General features: G+C 46.0%; 2 protein-coding genes across 3 annotated transcripts; both read left to right on the top strand.

Annotated features, from left to right (window-relative positions):
* The first annotated feature begins 12,458 nt into the window (after positions 1-12,458).
* LOC117838389 (aspartic proteinase-like protein 1) lies at positions 12,459-17,166 on the top strand. 2 transcript variants are annotated; one of them, XM_034718398.2, is made up of 10 exons: positions 12,459-12,967; positions 13,301-13,436; positions 14,293-14,525; positions 14,959-15,186; positions 15,295-15,433; positions 15,507-15,577; positions 15,672-15,771; positions 16,554-16,617; positions 16,697-16,768; positions 16,867-17,166. In XM_034718398.2, the coding sequence occupies exons 1-10, from the start codon at positions 12,675-12,677 to the stop codon at positions 17,088-17,090; spliced, it is 1,560 nt and encodes a 519-aa protein (XP_034574289.1). In that variant the 5' UTR covers positions 12,459-12,674; the 3' UTR covers positions 17,091-17,166. The 2 variants fall into 2 exon arrangements, with proteins under 2 accessions (XP_034574289.1, XP_034574297.1); XM_034718406.2 differs by having other exon boundaries at positions 12,828-12,967; positions 14,259-14,525.
* Positions 17,167-17,316: 150 nt separating this feature from the next.
* Positions 17,317-19,619, top strand: LOC117838401 (heavy metal-associated isoprenylated plant protein 20). Its single transcript, XM_034718419.2, has 2 exons — positions 17,317-18,186; positions 18,930-19,619. The coding sequence occupies exons 1-2, from the start codon at positions 18,009-18,011 to the stop codon at positions 19,283-19,285; spliced, it is 534 nt and encodes a 177-aa protein (XP_034574310.1). The 5' UTR covers positions 17,317-18,008; the 3' UTR covers positions 19,286-19,619.
* Positions 19,620-21,375: the final 1,756 nt, after the last annotated feature.

Below are 21,375 nucleotides of genomic sequence, written 5' to 3' on the forward strand. Positions count from 1 at the left end.
GTTCCATCACAACCTGAAAATAAAATGCATATAGTCTGCATCAAGAAACCAAATGTAATATAAAGATCATAAACTGAGTTTCTAATTCTAAATCTAAAGTCCATGTATCCATAGAGTCCTCATCTCCTCATCCATCTCAACAAAGACTCCCCTTGTTCAACATTTGTAAATGTTGATGCGGCCTTTACTTTCTTACTTGGGTCAACACCACTCATACTCTCCAGTATTTCCATGCACGCTTTCCACTGAACATGCTTCCTCCTACAGGGCTGCCTTTTTTCTTCAATTCTACCATTTTGGGAGTTGCATCAGCAAGGCTATCTATTGCATTTACGACCTCATCAACCGTGCGCTTTTGTCCTCTAGGATTATCTTGGGGTTTACTTCCAGTAGCATTAGATGCCTTAATCTTTTTCTGTCATCTTTAGATTTTGAGTAGAATTGCTTGGAGTAACCACTTGACTAACATGTTTCTCAGTGAATTCATTTTCCTGTACTTCACCATCCTGATTCCGATAAATTACTTGCTTAACAAATTTGCACATTTACCTTGATATAACACAAAATCCTTATGCAATTGAAGTTGCACATATCTCTTCAAGATCTGTCCAACTAGGCCACTGACGGCGTGCGAACGCCCAAGCGGGGGTCCGAGGAGACTCCTTTTGAGATTCGGCCGGGGGCTGAACACGTTGAACTCCCAGAACAACATGGGGTGGTGAGCACTGAATGAACTCACGCTAGGTGAAAAGAGTAAGTGGATGGAGAGAGCGAGAGAGAAAGAGAAAGAGAGAGGGAGAGCACATGGCTGCCATCCTCTCATGATACATTGGGACCACACCTTGGGGTTTCATGCATGTATTAACATGGAGCTGTTGTTTTTGATCTTGTCTTGTCTTGTTTTGGTGTGTGCATGCTACCATTCCATGCATGTGGAGTCTTGGATCCCGTAGAGGTGCTGTTGTAGGCTTACTTCTTCAACATTGGTTACTGGTGGTCTTCGTCTTGGAGCGTGTGCACCCATATATCAGTCCTTTCACACCATTAGGGTGTCAGGCCATTTAATGCCACCACCATGCTCTTTCTTCGCAGTAAAGGCAGCCCAATCCCTCCCCCGAGGTCCTCCGTAGCGACATCCCTCGGGTCTCCAAGCTCCCGCGTGTCGCGGATAGATCCTCGGTACCCACAAGGAAGGAAGAAGATGGACTCCTACTAAGTTTTATCTATATTTCTACTAGGACTCATACCTTGTAGTCCTACTAGGACTACTCCTTATAACTGACTAGTAATCCCACCCCTTAGAGTATATAAAGGAGGGCAGGGGTCTCTAGATCGGTAGGCAAAGACCTCATAGAACCACAATAGAGGACCAAATCCTCAACACCAAACAACACTGAAGCGCAGGATGTAATATACAACACCCCAAACATGATGTAGGGTGTTACGCTACTTTGGAACCTGTATAAATATGTGTCTTGTGTCCTCACTTTTACCATCAAGTTCCAGGTTCGGTGATCCCCCACCAACCAATCTACTACTTCGGGATACCTCTCGGTATGTTGCCGGGTATAAAACACCAACACTACGACTCGGGAGTTAGGTGGGCCCATACCGGGGCCCACCCCTCCGAAAGCCATGGCGGTCGAGCGCCTCCATGAATCGTCTACACGGGGGATCCCATTTTCTTGACGCCAACAACCACACTTTATCATGATATTCTTGAACAACAACGTCTTTCTACAATGTGTTCATATTTTGGTTAAATTAGGCACCGAACTTGGGAATCCATTTAAATTACAGAATAAAAAAATATCTATATTATAACATACCTCAATAAGCTCCTCCCATTTTTCCTTGGAAGCTTTTATCATTTTGACGTCGTCGTCCCAACCAAATGCAGTGTACTGAAGAAGCTTATTCATTGTAGTATAACATGTCCTGAAGTACACGTGTCGATTCTTCAATTGTTGCAGTTCAAGGGTGCATTTGGTAGAACTCCCAAAGCTGATTCTGTGTTGAATCCACCAGGAGCTCTGCCAAACAGTTTTTCAGAGAAAAGTGATTCTCTGCTGATTCTATGAAGTAATTCTCTGAAATGGACTAGGAGGCTAGGAGCTGGAAAAAAGTAGCTTCTACTGATTCTGTGAAGTGATTCTCCATCCTAATTTTAAGAGGTTATGCTGGAGAATCAAATATAATCATGTTCAGGTACAGAATCACTTCTATCAGAGAATCAGTTCCCATAGAGAATCAGAATCAGATGGAACTGTACCAAACAGACATTGAAGGAAGCTAAGATCTCATGCCATGCTATCTTTGTGTAGGTGGTCCCCTGTTTTCCACCATTCAAAGTTTGATCCTTTAGGATGTTGAGGAGGGATTTGTCCTCGCTAGGTTTCCATGTGTGCCTATTTATGCAAATTTTATCTGTATTTTCCTTCTTAATCTTTTTGTCCACATGGTCCTGCATATTTTTCTAAAAGGAACCCATATAGCATGGTGATTACTTATACAGATCTTATTAAACATACACACTACCATGAATAAGAAGAGAATTCAAATCTAGGAATCACAAGTGCGAGATTTGGCGTTTACACTTGCATGTTCTAACAACTAACTGTGTGTTTCAACTCTATGCTGGCAACAAGCTAGATGTGTTACTATTCAACGATGACCCATTATTTTGCATTGAATTTATGCATAAGAAGAAGATATTACCTGAGATCAATGCAGCTACTGACCGTTGAATTGGACTCGAGTGCTTGAAGGAGGTCACGGAAGGGATGGCGACTCACCAGCAGTCCAGCGGCAACGGCCAACCTTCTCTAATGTCGATTGATTAATTAGACGCTAACCTAGTTGGGGATGCTTATATCTTGCTTCGGTGGCAACATTAGGCGCGAAAGCACGACTGCGAGAGAAAGTTTCGCGCGCTGCAGTAGGAAAATGATGTATTATGTTGGCGCCGAAATCGTGGTTATGGAAAACCAGTTCCACTAAAAATGATGAGGACCCATTTTTGTTAATATGCGTTTTTGGGGTTTTGTGAAAATCAGGTTTCCCCTAAATGGGAGGTGGTTGCGGGATCCAAACACGATTTTAGAAGTGGAAGGAGGAGCTAGAGAGAAAAAATCACCATTTTGGGCCGGCACAAAGAAAAATCATATTGGGCTTTCAGGAGAGGAAAGAACAGCCCACTCATTAGCCCAACTCGGCATCTCCCTGCGTGCATGACGAGGCAACATGTGTCCTCGGAAAGCAGCGACGCCCGAGCAGGTGGCGGTGGTGCGCTTTCCGCTTCCCAACCCCTGACGTCGCGGTCGCCTACTCCTGAGGGTGTGTTTGGATATTAGGTGCTAAACTTTAGCAGTGTCATATCAGATGTTCGGATGCTAATTATGAGGATTAAATATGAGCTAATTATAAAACTAAATGCAGAACCCTGTGCTAATTTGCAAGATGAATCTATTAAGCCTAATTAATCCATCATTAGCAAATAGTTACTGTAGCATCACATTGTCAAATCATGGACTAATTAGACTTAATAGATTTTTCTCGCGAATTAGACTCCATGTGTGCAGTTCGTTTTGTAATTAGCCTATATTTAATACTTCTAATTAGCGTCCAAATATCCAATCTGACCGGTGCTAAACTTTTAGTAGGAGTATCCAAACGGGGGCTAAGAGAGGTGCTAGGACAATGCCATGTCAGAACAGTAGTGCTAGCAAATTTTTTTTTGCTCCAACGCGTAAAACTTCTACCACCGTCCCGCTTCCAATAAACAATTCATCTTTTAGGTATCTCTTTCCACTTGGACCTGGACCTGGTTTGGTTACTCTTGCTTATTTTTAGTACCCGTCACATCGAATGTTTAGATACTAATTAGGAGTATTAAACGTAGACTATTTACAAAACTAATTACATAAGTGGAGGCTAAATGGTGAGACGAATCTATTAAGCCTAATTAGTCCATGATTTGACAATGTGTTGCTACAGTAAACATTTGCTAATGATGGATTAATTAGGCTTAATAGATTCGTCTCGCCGTTTAGCTTCCACTTATGTATTTTGGAAATAGTCTACGTTTGATACTCCTAATTAGGATCTAAATATTTGATGTGACATGTGCTAAAAATAAGCAAAGGAATCAAACACCCTAATTTTGCTTCTCGTGCTAGCTTTGCTAGCACCTGTGGTCCAACATATAGTACCAAGAAATCTTTCTCTCTCTCATCTCTAGCTCAAACGTTGGAGCTGCCCTTGCACGATTAAAAAAAAGGACGGTCGGTTGGTGACGCAGGTATAGGATCACGATCACTCGCAGTCGGCAGGCATGCTTTTATTTGGGTGCGAAATACTCCTAATGAGGAGCATTATTTTGTTAGTAAGTAACACGGACAAATGGAACTCGCAAACTGGACCAACAGCGACTCACTGTCACCGCCTCGTTGTTTTGTTTTCCTTTGTCTCGCCTCGGCTGCCTCAATGCAAGTGCCGGAGGCCGTAGGGGCCAGGGACAGCTGCGATACAGGCAGGACTCGTTTTATGGGAAATTTGTACGTGTCCGGTTTTGTGTGACACACATCATCAAGCTGATTTTGTCTCCAGCACGTCACCAAATTGCAATTTAGTCTCAGCCACACCACATCGAACAAACCAGTCTTTTTTGGCTGAAAGAACATGTAAAAAGACCATTTTACCCTCGAGCCCACCTGTCATCTTCTCTCTTCCTCCCCTATTCCCCTCCGACGTCCTCTCTCTCTCTATACTGTGCCTCCCCTCCCGTGTCCTGCGCGAGCTCGTACTGGGGGAGCTCGGCACGCAGCAGCAGGCAACTCGATCGCATGGGCGGCGCGGAGTGCTCGCCCGCACGCGGACGGAGGCAGGAAGTGCGCCTGGGCGGCGGTGGCGAGCTGGCCCGACCGACGGCGGTGGATCTCCCGTGGCAGCGACGGTACGACTCGTGCGGGCAGCGTCGGCGCGGCTCGCGGCCGGGCATGTGGGCAGCGGCGTCGGGGAGCTCAAGGTGCGCAGCTCGCGCCGGTCGGCGACGGGGAGCTCGGGCGGCGTGGCTCACGGCAGCCGGCGACGGGGAGTGCCAGGAGTCTCCCGGCGACGAGCACCGTACCAGCAAGAGCCAAGAACACGAAGACAGCTCATGCGAATGTGGTTGAACACGATGGTTTGTGCTGAAAGCTGCAGCGTTTTCTGGACTATTTTCTGAAAGCTCGTGCACACCTCTAAACAAAACAAGAAACGTGACAAACAAACTAAACAGGCACAAGTTTATTTGCTAACAGGGAGCTCGTACGGCGCGGCCGGCGGTGGCAGGGGGAGCCTGAGCGCTACGGCCGCGTGAAGGAGCGCACATGCACACGAGGATTGCCACGGGAAAAAGAGAGGTCGACAGAGGATAAGGGATGAAGAGAGGTGGGGAGTAAGAATATGACATGTACAATAATTTTTTTACCTGTCCTCTTAGAAATGATTACTTTATTTGATACAGTGATACGGTGTGTTATAGACTAAATCACGTTTTTATAGTGTGGTGTAGACAAATTCAATTCTTAACGATGTTTTCTACGCAAAACCCAATTTTCACGGTGTCGAGGAGACAAATTTCCCTAGTTTTATATGCTAAAGTTGCCCTAATAGCTGGCTCAGCCAATTTTTTTTTACGGTAAAGTTGCCCTAATAGTTGGCTCAGTCATTTTTTTCTTTACATATACAGAGCTACTCGTGTTTCTGTATAATTCTGTGCTTTTGCTTGTTTGGTAAGGTTGTGGGTGTGGTTAAAACGGCTTCGGCTGTGGTTTCTTTGGTGGAGCAGCTTCTCTGATGGAGCTGAAGCCGTTTTGGAAAATGTTTGGCAAAACGGCTTCTTCTGTTTTTTATGAATGGATGAAAGATGTCAAATATCCAAAATAGCCTTGATTTCTCTCTTGTTTATAATTTGAGTTTTGTACGTGATAGAAATATTAATGAATTCTTACCCCTTCACTTATTATCTACCTACTACTTTTTTATTTTTTCTCTCTTTTATATCACCGGTCATTCGTTCTTCTTGGACCTTATCCGTTTGGCCGTTCCCTTGTAACACCTGCCATTTTAAGTTATTAAAGTGACTTTGATAAATTGGAAGCAATTCGAGAAGAAAAGAAAAAGGAATTGGCCGAAAATCAAATTCGGGTCAAATTTGGCCGAAATTTGAATTTTGAATTTGAAATTCAGAAAAATTCGGCAAAAATATGGAATACAAGTGTAAGAGTGACTAGAACTTAAGGATCAAGAAATTGGAGCAGAACTGGTCCAAAATATCTCAAAGGAATTGAAGAAAGAAAATGAAAACTGCACTTACTGTTCACCGTCCGAAAATAGAAGTTCAGAAAAACAGCAGCAGAGACTGTTTTCAAAATTGATTTCTGATGAATTTTTCAAATAAGTGAATCAGAACAACTACACCATATCAAAGTATGGACTTTGGACTCCTAGAATTGGGTGTTGTTGGCCAGGAACATGGAAGGGAACAATTTCGAAATTGAGCTCAAAGTCAGCACATTGTCACAGGTGACTGTCACACTGAAAATGGCTAAGTCTGAAAACAGCAGCATCTAGTCGACTTTGGAGTTGATTTCAGAGCAATGTAGATCCAAAGGAGTAGTCGTTCTTGAGCAAAATGGAAACTTGGGATGTTGTAGAACACAAATGGAGAGAAGTTGGACTGGAAGAAAAGGAATTGGATCACTAAATTGATTCACCAAGTGAGATCGATGTCACTGTCAGTTAACTGACGAACTGAATATCGGATTCAGTAAATTCAGACAAACACGAGAAACAATTCAAAATTCAGCTATGTTTGATGCTTATCTCGGGTCAGAGCCAAAATAAAAAGTGAAAGGTTCAAGTTTATCTCCAACTTCGGTTAAAACACTTGGGGACCGTTGGATTGAAAATCAACCGCAATTTGGATCTGAAGTCACGGGCGTCAGAGAGAAGAAAGGGGAGCTGTGACAGAGCGAACTCGACGTGTCGCCGCCGCCGCTCTCGGTCGCTCGCCAGCGCGACGGCTAGGCCACCTCCTCACCACGCAAGCCTACGAGTAGGCCACGGTGTCGCCCATGCGCGCGGTAAGTCGTTTGTATATTTACCGCTCCCGCGCCACCGTTTCACCGCCGTCTTTTTCTTACCGCCGCCGCCTTCTCTGTCAAACACCGCCGCCGAGTAAAATTCCACCGCCACACCGCACCTCCCGTCGATTCCCTCCGTCCACACCTCCGCCCACACCCCACCAGCAACCCTAGCAGCTTGTTGCCTAGCTTCTTCGCCAGCACGCTTTGAACCGCTGCCGCTTCTGTCCGCCGTCGCCGCGCCTCCCGCTCACGGTGAGCACCACCTTGCGCCGGTTCTCTTCTTTCTTAAGTAGTCGTAGGCAAGTCCTTAGGATACTAGGATGGTGTAAGAGTAGTTTGTGCCGTCGTCGTGAGTAGTCGCGACCGGCCGAAGGTGTCGCCGCCCGCCGCCGTGGAGGGAATGGCTCCAGCCATCTCCCGAGGAGCTCTTGCCGCGCACGGGTGCGTGAAGGCGTAGGGGTGGTGTCTTGGCCTAATCCCGCCGCCGGTAGGGCACCGGCCGGCGAGTCGCGCCGCCCCCTGTCGCGCGCGCGTTTTGGCGGGAGGAAGAAGAAGGGGCTGGAGCCTTGGGCCCGCGCGTCAGTGAGGAAGAGAGGGAGAAAGGGGTCGGTCGGCGGGGCGCGGAGGCCAGTGGGCCGCGGCCTTGAAGCCCAGGAACGCGCGCGCGGTTAACCGAAGAAAGGAAAAGGGCCGGAGGCCCAGTGGGGAGTAGGCCGCGCTCGCGAAAGAAAAGAGAAAAAGAAAAGAGGGCCGTGGGCCGGTGTCGGACCGGAGAAAGGGAAATGAAAAAGAAAGCGGCCCAAAGGGCCCGTTAGGAGGAGAAAGAGGCCGGCGGGTACGTGGAACAGGGAAGAGTGGGTCCGCGCCGTGGGGCCCAGCGCGCGTGAGAGAGGGTAGGTTGGAGCCGCGTAAGAAAAGTTTTTCCGGGTGTTTTTCGGGAAAATTAGATTTCCTTTATAGAATAATTAGTTTAAATCCGTTTTTCACCATTCAAATCACAGAAATTTCTAGGAATGTCCAAAATTAGTGAAACCAATTTTGTTAGGTTTGTTTTATTTTCCTTTATGCATTAAAATTTTTACACCCTAGAAAAATAATAAAAATTTGGGTATTTATTTAATGCCTTTCCTTTTAAGGTAATTAAATAAATACTTAATATTTATAAAATGTATAAAATATGGAATAACATTTTCTTAATCACAAATTATTCTTAACTCATAGGAAATTAGGTTTCAAGTTAGAAATTAATTATAACTTTTTCTAAAAATAAAAGAAAAAGCCTTAAGTAGGGTCAAGTAAGAAAATAAAATTGAGGGCTAATCTTTTTAGGTTTTTGTGTGTTGACTTGCAACTTTATCATGATAAATTGTATAGTCCTTGTTGGCTTGCAACTTTATCATGAAGGAAAGTTGTATAGTCTTTTATTCAAAATTTTGCATTCCTAACCCCTGCATGTATTGTGCTATAGATCGTGAAGCACCAGAAGGAGATTATTTGGAATTTTCAGAAGGATCTTCGGAGTTCGAAGAAGTCTTTGAATTAGTCCCCTGTGAAGCCAACCCGTCAGAGAATACTAACTTTTTAAGCGAACAAGGCAAGCCCCGGTGCATTTATACCTATCTACTTTGAAGTTATTATTTCATGTACCCAATTATCGGTTATTTGCTATATGTATGCACTAAGTCTAGGAGTTGCTTGAAACCTATTCTTGGGTATAATCATGCCTTGTTTTAAGGACATCTTTGCCACTTGTTCAAACCTTAGAAGATACCCAAGTCTAGAATTGCTTAGTTGCTTACATACTTGGTTTACCAACCTTGAGGAAAACTTTTGAGTCATACATGTTGCTTATGGAAAGATAACTTGGAAATTTGAAAGCGGACAGAAGCTAGAGATGTAGTTCTGTCTGCTAGATTACTTTGGTTAAGGCCCGATTCGTTGTCTTAACCTTTGATCAAGTGATAAGCATCTGATCACTTACTGGGTATGGGACCAGTAAAGCCCAGTAGGTTAGTAAACTCTATGGTCGGGAATACTTCGTACCCGCGCTTGACGTGCTGGAGATTGGCAGGGGCGTAGCCTGAAAACTCACATGGTGATCGGGCCAGACGTGGGGTCCCATGTGGGGGTGCGTCCCTGGGTCCGGGTAGTCGTATACCCAACCATTGATTTTGCTAATCAAAAGGTTGTTATGTACGACCTGGACAGTCGTATAAAGCTGGTGATCAGGGTACTCTCCTGCAGGATGTAAATTGATCCGGATCGCCGCAATTCTCGGTTATGAATGCACTTGATCACTGTTGAGCATCGTAGTATAAATTCATGAATAATATATCTTTCCGATAATGTTTGGTGTATGACTTAATATCTATGGTTGCTTTTACTTTCTTCTCATCATTTAGAATGGTTAGGTAATAACTTAACCCAAATAAAAGATAAAACTAAGGCATCACTCGTAATAAGCTTTTCGGCAAAAGTTGCATCAGCCAAGTACACCAAAAAGCTAGCATACACTTCCCAAGAAAGCTATTATATTGGTTAGTCGGGTTAGACTTGCTGAGTACCCCGTACTCAGGGTTATCCCTTGTGGCTATCTTTCAGAAGCTCCGCAGGAGTCTACAGAGGAGGAAGCCCCGAAGCCCTAGGGTATTGTTATGAGTCTCACAATACCCTTAAGAAGAAGTTTTTAAATGCTTATCTCCTCCTGAACTGTTATGTTTTAAAATCTTAGAACTCTGTCTAACACTGCACTGTTAAGTTTGTTTCAATCTATGTGTTGTAATAACTCTTACCTTTTATATGTATGTAAAAATGTAATGTTTGTTGATGTTATCCCATCGCGGATATTATCCTGATGTATGGCTATGAAATACAACGTGGATTTTTCGAGGAGTCCTAGGGACACTCGACGGACGACCGGATTTATACTGTTTTAAGTGCGTTTCGGATAATTGCTGCGTCGGCAGCAATTAGGCGCATTTAAACCAGTTAAGTTGGACGGTTCCGCCACATCCCTCCCTTCCTGTCTTTTCTACCTGCCACCCGCTGCTGCCCAAGCCTCCACCGTCTCTGCTGTTGTGCTGCAACTTGCTTCTGCTACGCCAGCGTTTGAGGTGGATTGCATGCCACGTGCCAGCACCGGGGCCGGCAGACCACATGCCCATTGCGGGCGTCATCGCTACTCCAGGTTAGCTCCCGCGCAGGGATCGGATTTGCCGCCGCCCTGTTGTTCCCCGCCGTGCTGCATCTTCACCGCACTCTCGCCACCGTCCTTCCTCGCCCTCGCTGCCGGTTGCTTCGCGCTATCCCCACCTCCCACTGCTAGCTATGTGGCACCGTCCTCGCTCCTTCTACGGACCCTCCCGAGGAACAGGGATGGCAAAAATAGGGAGGAGTCGCGGGAGTCACATTGTTTGGCTCCTGTTCCGTGGAATGGCTCATCTCAGCGGGTTTTGAGGAGCTTCGTCGTTGAAGCCGTTTGCTTTCCTACCTTCCACTTCGGGTGAAGCTGGTGGAGAAGTACCTTCCGAAGTACTGCCAAAGAAGGCCTAAAATCTGGTATCGACGGGACGGGACGGACGGAAGGGAAAATCATTGGCAAAGTGCCTTTCTTCAGGGGAACGGGACGGGAGCAGTATCACGGAGGGCGTTGACGGGTACCAAAAGAAGAACGGCATTTGCCATTTGTCACGTTGTTAAAGCTCTTTTTCGCCGCATGATGATTGAGAGTGTCTCGGGAACAGTCAACGTGACATTATCACATCATCACAAAATAAAACATGTGCCAACATTGCCGCTCAAGTTTTTAAAAAAGAATTCGATATTTAAAAACAAGTAACAAAGCAGGACTTTTTTCCTGAAAGAAAGTCCTAGCAACTTATGAACATGTGCATTTGGATATGATCGGATGCCATTTTTCTACTTTAATCGAGCTGGTAGTTTCAAAAAAAAACTTTAATCGAGTTCAGGAATCATACACGTAGGCGGGACCGCACACCGCCAGCTGGACGGCGGCACGGGGATTTTTATCTCTGACAGGCGGGGCGGCCGCTCGGCACGCTTTCATCAGCGCCTGCGCCGTCCATCCGTGGTCTCGGCGGGGCCCACGCGGAAGCAAAGCGACCAACGGATGATACGCAGCGCACCACTACCACGTGGGGACCACCACGCGCGGTGCCTCGAGGTGGCTGTGTGGGGACTCTGGTCATTTGAGCGGATGGACCTCTGCTGTTAAAAACTCCCATTAAACAAACTTACGCAAATAAGCTGCTAAGCCCTCCGTTTCTTCCGTATTCTCAAAGGCAATTCAGTACAAATTTTAAGGCTTTAGCAAGTCTATAGTGGGGCGTAGGGGTGATCCATCAGCTTGAGGATTCATTTATGTTTGACATGTGATTATGGTCACGTGATTAAAATAGTAATAGACACAACAATACATAAAAAAGAGTTATTTAAATGTGCTAAAATTTATATCCTCATAATAAATGCACCAAAAGTTGACCATAGTCCCATACTCCCATGGGTACTAGAAGATTATTAACAACAATTATATGCCAAAAGCAGTACGAATAGTCAAGAAAATAATAAAGAGAGTAAGCACTTCTACTTTGAATTATATGCACAAAAGAAGGAAATTAGTCTTGTGAACCCCTAAATATATGTTACTTTGGAATAGAACTTAAAATCGACCATATGAGACCCTATCACTCTTAAAATTAAAACAAAACCAAAGGTTGGAGACTTGGTTTATAGCATTCTCATAGCTCAATACAGTACCTAATATTATTGGTTAAAAGAAAAAAATTAGGCTTTAGACACAATTTTACTAAATTGCGAAGTTTCAAGAAAGAAATTTTGCATCAGTAACCAAGTATTCCCTCCGTCCCCAAAATAGTGCAACTCTCGCTTCTCGAGAAGTCAACTAATTTTAAATTTAACCAATTTTAAATTTGATCAAATTTATACAAAATAGTACTAACATTTATGCTACAAAATAAATATCAATAGATTATTCATGTAATATATTTTCATACTAAATTAATTTGGAGACGTGAATGTTAGTAATGTTTTTTATAAATTTGGTCAAATTAAATCTGTTTGACTCTTCGAGAAATGAGAATTGCATTTTTTTTTACAGAAGGAGTACTGTATAACATAACATTTTCTCGTTACTGTCTGTAAAACATTTTTTATTTTTTTATTTCAAAAGTCGCTATTTTGCAGTTTGCTACCATGATTCGACACTGAAATTCTTGTGAACCAAATTTCAAACTCCTACAGGGTCTGTCAAGAAAATGACCAAAACCGTCTCCGCCTTCCTCCGTTTTGCGCTAACTTCCAGACCACCATCATCACCTCCACACCACCGCCGCAGCTCCTCCCTCTCCTCCAGTTCTCCACGCTCTCCCGCCCCACCCACCACCGCCTCCCTGCTCCTCAGCCTCGCCTCCCGCTCGCTAAACCCTAGCCTCAGATCCCCTCCTCCCCACCACCGCGCCGCATTACCCTCAGATCCGCCTCTGCGAGCTCATTTCAGATCCACCCATGCGCCTCCCGGTCCTATTCCCCCTCCTGCTGCTCGCCGTGGCGGCGGCAGCTTTCACGGCTGAGGCCGCGACGACGCTCTCGTCGAGAATGGTGCACCGGCTGTCCGACGAGGCGCGGCTGGAGGCGGGCCCGCGGGGGGAGTGGTGGCCCCGGCGCGGGAGCGGAGAGTACTACCGCGCGCTGGTGAGGAGCGATCTCCAGCGGCAGAAGCAGCGGCTCGGCGGCAAGTACCAGCTCCTCTCGCTCTCCAAAGGCGGCAGCATCTTCTCCCCCGGCAATGGCTTAGGCTGGTGCGCCGCATTCCCTGCCCCTGTTGGATCTTCCTCCCCTGAACTTTTTACAGTTTTACCTACACCACTGTGAATGATAGTGTTACTACTTAAAATTGTAGAACTACGAGATAGTTAAAAAGAATGCGGCGCTATTGTAGCAAAAAATAAAAGGATGCACTGTTGGTATTGGTAGACTCTGTTTTTTTAGTTCAAAAATAGACTCTGTTTTTACTGTTTTTACCGTCACTGCGATGTAGTACTCTGTGTTTTCCTATTTTTCAGTCAGAGAGCTAGGTGCCTTGTTGGAATACTTGTAAGCTAATGTTATTTCGTCTAACTTTTGGTATGTAGGTTATATTACACTTGGGTGGATGTTGGGACGCCAAACACCTCATTTCTGGTTGCATTGGATACTGGGAGTGATCTGTTTTGGGTACCCTGTGACTGTATCCAGTGTGCTCCTCTGTCTGGCTACCGTGGAAATCTGGTATCCATCTCTTTCGATCAGTAGGGTGATGTTAATGTCTTTAGCTGTTGTATTGTGAAATGGTTGTGTCAGCTTGAGTAGAGACATATAAGGACCTGTTTTTTTATCTTTTATAAAAAGACATTTGAGTATGTTAATATAAAAATGCTGGTGCATATTATGACGTCTAGTCTTAACAATTCTTGACAAGTAATAATGCGCCAACCATGGTCGAAGAATCTAATACATTCCTTGTAGTTCGCTTTGATTCCATTGACTATATATTGGAATTCATAGGGGAAAAAAAGACAGATGTTCCAAACGTCAAACTAGTTTGACTATTCTGTAAACTTTCTAAGGTCATTTTCACTTTAAATTTCACTATGATTACTGTTGTTGCAACATGCAAGTAGAGTTGCGAAGTTTGCGCGAACCATCATGTGATCCTAAATTACCACATGGAAGTCCATGTCCATTTTGATGGAAAGTGATTTTACTTCACCTTTCAATTGCAATTTAGCACTTCATTTAAAAAGACTTGCACTACCAACAAAATGGCACATGGGGGTCATGGTATAAATTTCATGTAATAATCTGCATCAGTTGCATACCTACATTTCACTGCCAATTAGGCATGACTTGCAAATTTGGCACTGGCTAATTTGTTTTTTTAGTTTGGAACCCAAGGGGCATGTACAAATTGTGGCATCATGTGTGAATTTTGATTCTCATTTTTTAAATTTTATGTTGCTTATACAATTCTTTGTAACAAATGTACAAACAAAAGGAGACTACTACAATTTGAAGCATTTTAGTGCTTATTTCCAGTGATTGATTTCGCAGGTGCTCCGTCATAAATGGAGCATCTATTATGCAGGATAGAGATCTTGGAATATACAAGCCTGCTGAATCAACAACAAGTCGGCATCTTCCTTGCAGCCATGAGCTATGCCTACTGGGTTCAGGCTGTACAAACCCAAAGCAGCCTTGCCCATACAATATTGAGTACTTTTCTGAAAATACTACCAGCTCTGGTTTGCTGATTGAGGATACACTGCACTTGGCCTCCAGGCAGGGTCATGTACCAGTGAACGCTTCAGTTATTATAGGGTAAGCTTTTCTGTCACTTTCTCCCTCAACATGACTTTTGTACTTTGGTTTCATAAACAATACTGTTTCGTTGACTTAAAGGAGTAACATTACTTGACAAACCACATTATCCTCACTTGGATTGTTGTTAGTGAACAGCATGTCCTTTGCTGGATGTTTGCCCTTGAAGTACTCATAAATACTCTGAACACTTTCTAGGTATCTTATCTGTGCATTTGCATAAGACATTAGTATGTTAAGCTAAGCCATAGCCATTCTGTGTTTTTTTTTTCATTTCATCTTGCCTTGTTAGATGCTTCAATGCAATGTATGAACAAAATAACTGGTGTTAGAGATGTTGCTCTAGTACTGAGCCACTCGAGTAGTCAAGTGTCATGATTAGCTGACATTCTGTCATTTCAGTTTACTAAGATCGTGTATCCTTGTGGTATAGTTGTGGTAGAAAGCAAAGTGGTGATATTTTGGATGGTATTGCGCCGGATGGACTCCTTGGCCTTGGAATGGCAGATATATCAGTTCCTAGTTTCCTTGCAAGAGCTGGACTAGTTCGTAATTCCTTCTCGATGTGCTTTAAGGAAGATAATTCTGGGAGAATTTTCTTTGGAGATCAAGGAGTGTCCACTCAACAGTCTACACCATTTGTTCCTCTGTATGGCAAACTGTGAGTAGCTCAAAGTGATTATCTTATCAACTAATAATGCCATCGGTTTGTGCAATGGTTCATGAATTCTTTACAGTCCACTTACATCTTTCTTTCTTAATTTTCCAGTCAAACTTATGCTGTTAACGTTGATAAATCTTGTATTGGACATAAATGTCTTGAGGATACTGGCTTCGAGGCTTTAGTTGATAGCGGAACATCATTTACTTCTCTTCCTCCCGACGTTTATAAGGCTGTCACAGTGGAGGTGAATACGCATGCATTTGCAGCTGGTATTTTGATGTATAATTTTCAGTACTAATTTGATATTAAATTTTCAGTTTGACAAACAAATGAATGCTTCAAGAGTGCCTTTTGAAGACAGTACTTGGAAGTATTGCTATAGTGCTAGGTGAGTAACTTGTGGTTTCATTTAAGGTCATCCAGTACCTGTTTGGTTTCTGTGATTCTGTTGAATAAATCCACTGATATGTCATTACATACAGTCCTCTTGAGATGCCTGATGTGCCAACTATAACACTGACTTTTGCTGCGAACAAGAGCTTCCAGGCTGTTAGTCCTATCCTTCCATTTAATGACAAACAGGTACGCCATCTTTGTTGGGTCAGAGAAAAAAAGGCCTCAAATCAGTATCTCTCATTCAGGCTTTAGATAGGAATCGTGTTTAGTGAATCTTACATGCGTCCTTTTGCTCTCAATCAGTACATTTGAAGTTCCGTGCTCCTGAATGAACTGCTGCTCATTTGAGCTCACTTCCATAAAATACTGACATACTCCCTACGTTCCAAATTGTAGGTCGTTTTGACTTTTCTAGGTTCATAGATATTATTATGCACCTAGACATACACTATATCTAGATACGTAATAATATCTATGAACCTGAAAATGCTAGAACGACCTACAATTTGGAACAGAGTATATAGCATGATCTGAGTCAGTATATCTAAAGCCTGCATGAATGGCAACTGAGTTCATATAAAAAAATAATGTCAGTTGAGTAAATGTGTAGGTTTTTATATTGCCGCATTTGTTTGATTTAAAATACTGCATGATAAACGTTTTGTTCAGTGTGCATGTCTGGTCAGTACATAAACCACTACAATATGAAAATTTTGTTTTAAAAGGGCCTGTTTGGAGAGGGGTTTGGATACAAATCCTTGGGATTAGTGACCGATTCTTTTCTGAACATTGCCTTATGGAGTTGCAATGTACCCCTTGACACGGAATTTTTTTAGCAGCTGTTAATACCTTCCCACAAGAGAAAGCAAAGTCAATGACATGCTGATTTCTAGTTTCAGAACTCAACTGCAAGTACCTTTCAGAGTAGTTTAGAGCTGCAGCTGATCATCCAGTGTGCTGATTTACAGGGAGCGCTCGCCGGGTTTTGCTTAGCGGTGCTGCCATCACCAGAACCTATTGGAATTATCGCCCGTAAGTGCTCAAATGAATCTAATCCATGTGTTCTCTTGGTATTTCGTGTCCATACATCCAACATAATTGTGAAATGCAGAGAATTTCCTTGTTGGATACCATGTAGTCTTCGACCGAGAAAACATGAAGCTGGGCTGGTACCGCTCTGAATGTAAGCCAGAAGAATACCCACCTACCAGTGAATACCAAATTTACTATTCACCCAGGTACTTATTAAATATGGTAACGCCCGTTTTCCTGTGAACGCAGGCCGTGACGTTGACAACAGCACGACTGTGCCTCTGGGCCCATCGCAGCACAACAGCCCAGAGGACCCGTTGCCGTCGAACGAGCAGCAGACTTCGCCGGCAGTGACGCCTGCGGTCGCAGGCACGGCTCCGCCCTCCAGCGCAACGACGAACCTACAGAAGCTCCTCGCTAGCTCTTACCCGTTGCTGTTACTGACAGTGTCCACTGTGTTCTTCATCTCATGAACAACTGATAGAATATACTAATCGATAGCCCTGTATATTGTATGTGCTTTATATATGGTGCTTTTTTGTTGCCCTAGAGATGAGTAGATCAGCTGTATTTTGCCCCCATTGTCCCGTTGGATACCCTGTGGTTGGAATCGCCAAAGCTCCATATGACCTTATGCTTCGGTTAGAGTCTGAACCATTTCGAGCATAGGCCCTCTGAATGGATTAGGCATCCTTTTCTGTTGGCTTGCGTCTGTTCTGAACTTCCTCAGCTCACCAGTCACCGCCTAGTAACTCCAACATGAGATGCAGACGTGCAGCCATGGAAGGCTCATCAGAACTGGTGTCATGGTGTGGAAACGACGAGCTTGCACTGTCCTCCTCGAAGTCTTGTACATCATCTTCAGCAAGCATGGGCATGGCCACATCCACTTTCCAAAGCTGCAGCCTTGCAGGCGATATCTTGCACCCTCATCACACAGGCTCGTCCTGAAACGCCTCTGCGTGCTCTGCTCGTCTGCTTGGCTTACTGCAACACACAACCTCACCACCAGCACCATTCCTCTGCACTGCACAACCGTCACATGAGACGAGACCTCGCACCACACCACCACGGCTCCTCCTCTCCTCCCTCCCCCTCGCTTGCTTTCCACCCTCGTCGTGCTCTCTTGTCAGCCCCCAAACACACCACCGCACGCACCCCTTCTCCACTCTCCCGTCCCCTCACTCAGTCACACCGCGTCTCGCCATTGCCAATCTCAAAAGGCCTCCGAACAGTCCCTGCCGGCCTCGTACAGAGCCAGACAGGGCCCCTCTAGACTTGCCTAGCTAGGCTCCTTCACCCGTTTCACCATTTCACAACAGTCACAAGAGGTTGGGAGTGTTCACCCACCAAGCAGCTTGCTACCTCTTCAGGACCTTGCTGCATTCCCCATGGGAGGCGCCATGAGGCAGCTGCTCGGCTTGCTGGGAGCGATCAATGGCCGCCCCAGGGAGAGGAAGAAGAAGATGGTGGTGCCGCGGCGCCCGGTGCAGGCGGTGGAGCTCAGGGTCAGGATGGACTGCGAGCGGTGCGAGCGCGAGGTCAAGAAAGCACTCTCCGGCATGAGAGGTTGGTCATCCGTCACTCTGGTCCCCTGGCCGGCCGGCCCTACGCATTTGCGCTAGTCTTTCGTTGCTAATCTTTCAAAAAAAAGAAAATCTTTCGTTGCTCGGTAGCATTGCGCCCATGACTTCCCTTCTGTGCCCTGATGATGAGCACTCTGCACTCTGCACTCACCGAGTCAGTAATGACCATCATGTCATTTCAGCCTAAGCTTTTCCCAGCATACTTTTTTTTCTTTTGCAATAATGCAGCAGCATATTCGTGCACCTAGCATTGAGCTACACTAGGCAGGGGAAATCTCCTTCGAACCGAAGTGTGTTTTGGAGAGAGATTCAGGGGTGTTTGGTTCCTATGACTTATTTTTAGCACCCGTCACATCGAATATTTAGATACTAATGAGGAGTATTAAATGTAGACTATTTACAAAACCTGTTACATAAGTGGAGGTATTACATGAGTGGAGGCTAAACGGCGAGACGAATCTATTAAGCTAATTAGTCCATGATTTGACAATGTGTTGCTACAGTAAACATTTGCTAATGATGAATTAGTTAGGCTTAATAGATTCATCTCGCCGTTAAGCCTCCACGTTTAATACTTATGTAACGGATTTTGTAAATAGTCTACATTTAATACTCCTAATTAGTATCTAAACATTCGATATAACACGTGCTAAAAATAAGCAAGGAACCAAACACCCCCAGTTAATTTTTAGAGGCGGTTAATGACTCTGAAGCTGCTGCTTGCAGGAGTGCAGCATGTGGAGGTGAACAGGCTGCAGCAGAAGGTGACGGTCACTGGCGAGGTGGACCCGCTAGCGGTGCTGCGGCTGGCCCAGTCCACGGGGAAGAAGGCGGAGCCGTGGCCCCACCAGAACGCTGCTGCTGCTGGCGGCGGCGGCTACTGCTACGCCCCGGCGGCCGTGGCCCTCTACGGCATCGGGGCGGCCCAGCTCCAGGCCCACGATGGAGGTAGGTGGGCCAACCCGGCTGGCTACTACCACCACCCGCCGGCGAGGAGCGTGGAGGCGGCGGCCATCATCGGCGCCGACCAGATCACCAACCTGTTCAGCGACGACAACCCCAACGCCTGCTCCCTCATGTGACGCCTACGTGGTCGACACAGTGGCTCAGTCAGGCTTGTGGTTTAGTACTTAGCGGCAGGAGTAGCTGTAGGCCTTAGCGATTGGTGCCACTGCATCGTCACTGTAAATCTTGCGAGGTTTCTTTCTATGTGGCGTGGTTAAAGTCAGGGAGGAATCAAGAATGTAGCAGAGGTTTTAGGTCGATGGCACGCAGAGCAGGAAGCAAACTTGGCGTTGATAGATTCCATCTAGTTGTAATCTATGCGCTTAGATCCCTAGCCGTTCTTTATGTTGGGATTCAGGCAGTGGAACATGAGATCATCAGCTCCGAGGGTCAATATCGCTGTCCCTCTCACAGGCACGCCAGCACCTCTCCGTCTCTCGCTTGAAACGTTGCCGGAAAGCAGGGCGTAAGATATCTGAAAACTTTATGCGTCACGCAGCTTTCCCTCTAGGCTCTGCCGCGCTATGATCTCACGCGCTTAAGTTAAAAGCGGTCCGAGAGCAGTGGAGCTCAGTGCAGGATGACACCATCAGGTTCAGACTTCAGACCCATGGCAAATCCAAGGGGTGCATGATGAGGTAAAACCGGCTTTTCTGCCAGTGCAAAGCCTCCTTTCGAGCTCTCACGCATCCCTGTGCTTCCAGATCGCCATTCTTTTTTTGTTTTTTTGAAGTAAAAGATTGCAATTTTCTTCTTGGTGCATCTTTGTGGTAGCCAGGCAACACGGTTCTGTGCCGGGTGGGTTGGCAAGGGTCCTTGAAAGTTCAAATGGGTTGGCAAAAGTTGTATGCTCGCCCACTACTGTTCGGCAATTCGTGTGGTTTGGTCGTAAAACTTGACACTGCGCCAACGCGTTCTCGAATCCGGGCTCACGAACTTGCTGCGGTGAGTCACCTGATCACTTTTAGTGGAACAAAGATGTGGCGCCAAACTGGTCCCAGGTATATTAGCACTTGCCGTCAACCGTCATTGTTTGGTCCAAAAAATCCCCAGCGCCACAATTCTTCCCTACTCTGACTGACTGACTGAATGGTTTGAAGTGGTCTGATGATGCTATCTAATATCTGCACATTTGGCATTTGCAGTACTCCGTATCCAATAAGTTTATGCCTCGCAATATATGCGCTGATACTGTTTCTGGCCTCCACACCAACACAGGCCGTCAGTCACGGAATAAAACTTGAGATCGCGAGCTTGTCGATCCGATACGGAGAAATCTGCCGCTGGTGATTGCATCCCATCACGCCCTGTTTTATTTCTTTCTCTCCGAGGATTTTTAAAACGGGATGCATGTGCTGTTGTTGTTGATAGTGGGAATTAAGCCACCGCGCACGCACCTTCGCTTTCGTCACACGCGGCATCACTGCAGGTTTTGTTTGTTTGGGCGCACTCTTCGTGGGACGGAGGGAGTACACGCGGACGCTAGCGTATAAAATTTCCGTTGATCGATCGGGATCATCTGGCATTAGTTTTCGTCGTCAACAGGTTGAGCTTTTTTCGGTGTGCTGCTGAACGCATAGGTTTTGCGAGTCCGACGATATTTTTTTGGGCGATCGATCGATCTCGTGAGGGCGCTGGACGAGGAGTCGAGGAAGCATCTCGGCAGATTTTTTTGTCGTCGTTGCCTCAGCCCAGCGCAGCGCGTGGATCCAAGCCAACACGCGACCGAGCCGTCGGGAGCTACGCACCCCGGGGCTGGAGGCGCGCGATTCACGACTACGAAACGAGCGGGGTGGGCGTGGCAGCGCGCGGTGGCGCGAGGGTCCCCTCCCTCCTCACGCCACGGCGCGACGCCCCAGCCCAACCGCGAAAACGACCGACCCGCGGGGAGATGGAGCAGCGCCCGACCCGCCCGCCTTGGCTGGCTCGGGTGGCCAAGCCAAGGTGGCCGCCGTACCAGCCTTTTTCCGTGCGGCCGCCACGGGACGGGTGGGGGCGGGGCCAGGAGTCCCCCGCAGGTTGGAGGAGCCATCGCAAACCCGCGAGGGCGACGGGTTTGGCGTGTCTGCTGCCGCTGCCGGCCACCTCGGCCGCGCGGATACCGACCTCGGCTCGGCTCCAATCCTCTCGGGCGCGGTAGCGGCCTGCGGGGTGCGGCCCTGCGTCT

Source organism: Setaria viridis, chromosome 1 (assembly GCF_005286985.2).
Source record: "Setaria viridis chromosome 1, Setaria_viridis_v4.0, whole genome shotgun sequence".
NCBI classification, from domain to species: domain Eukaryota; kingdom Viridiplantae; phylum Streptophyta; class Magnoliopsida; order Poales; family Poaceae; genus Setaria; species Setaria viridis.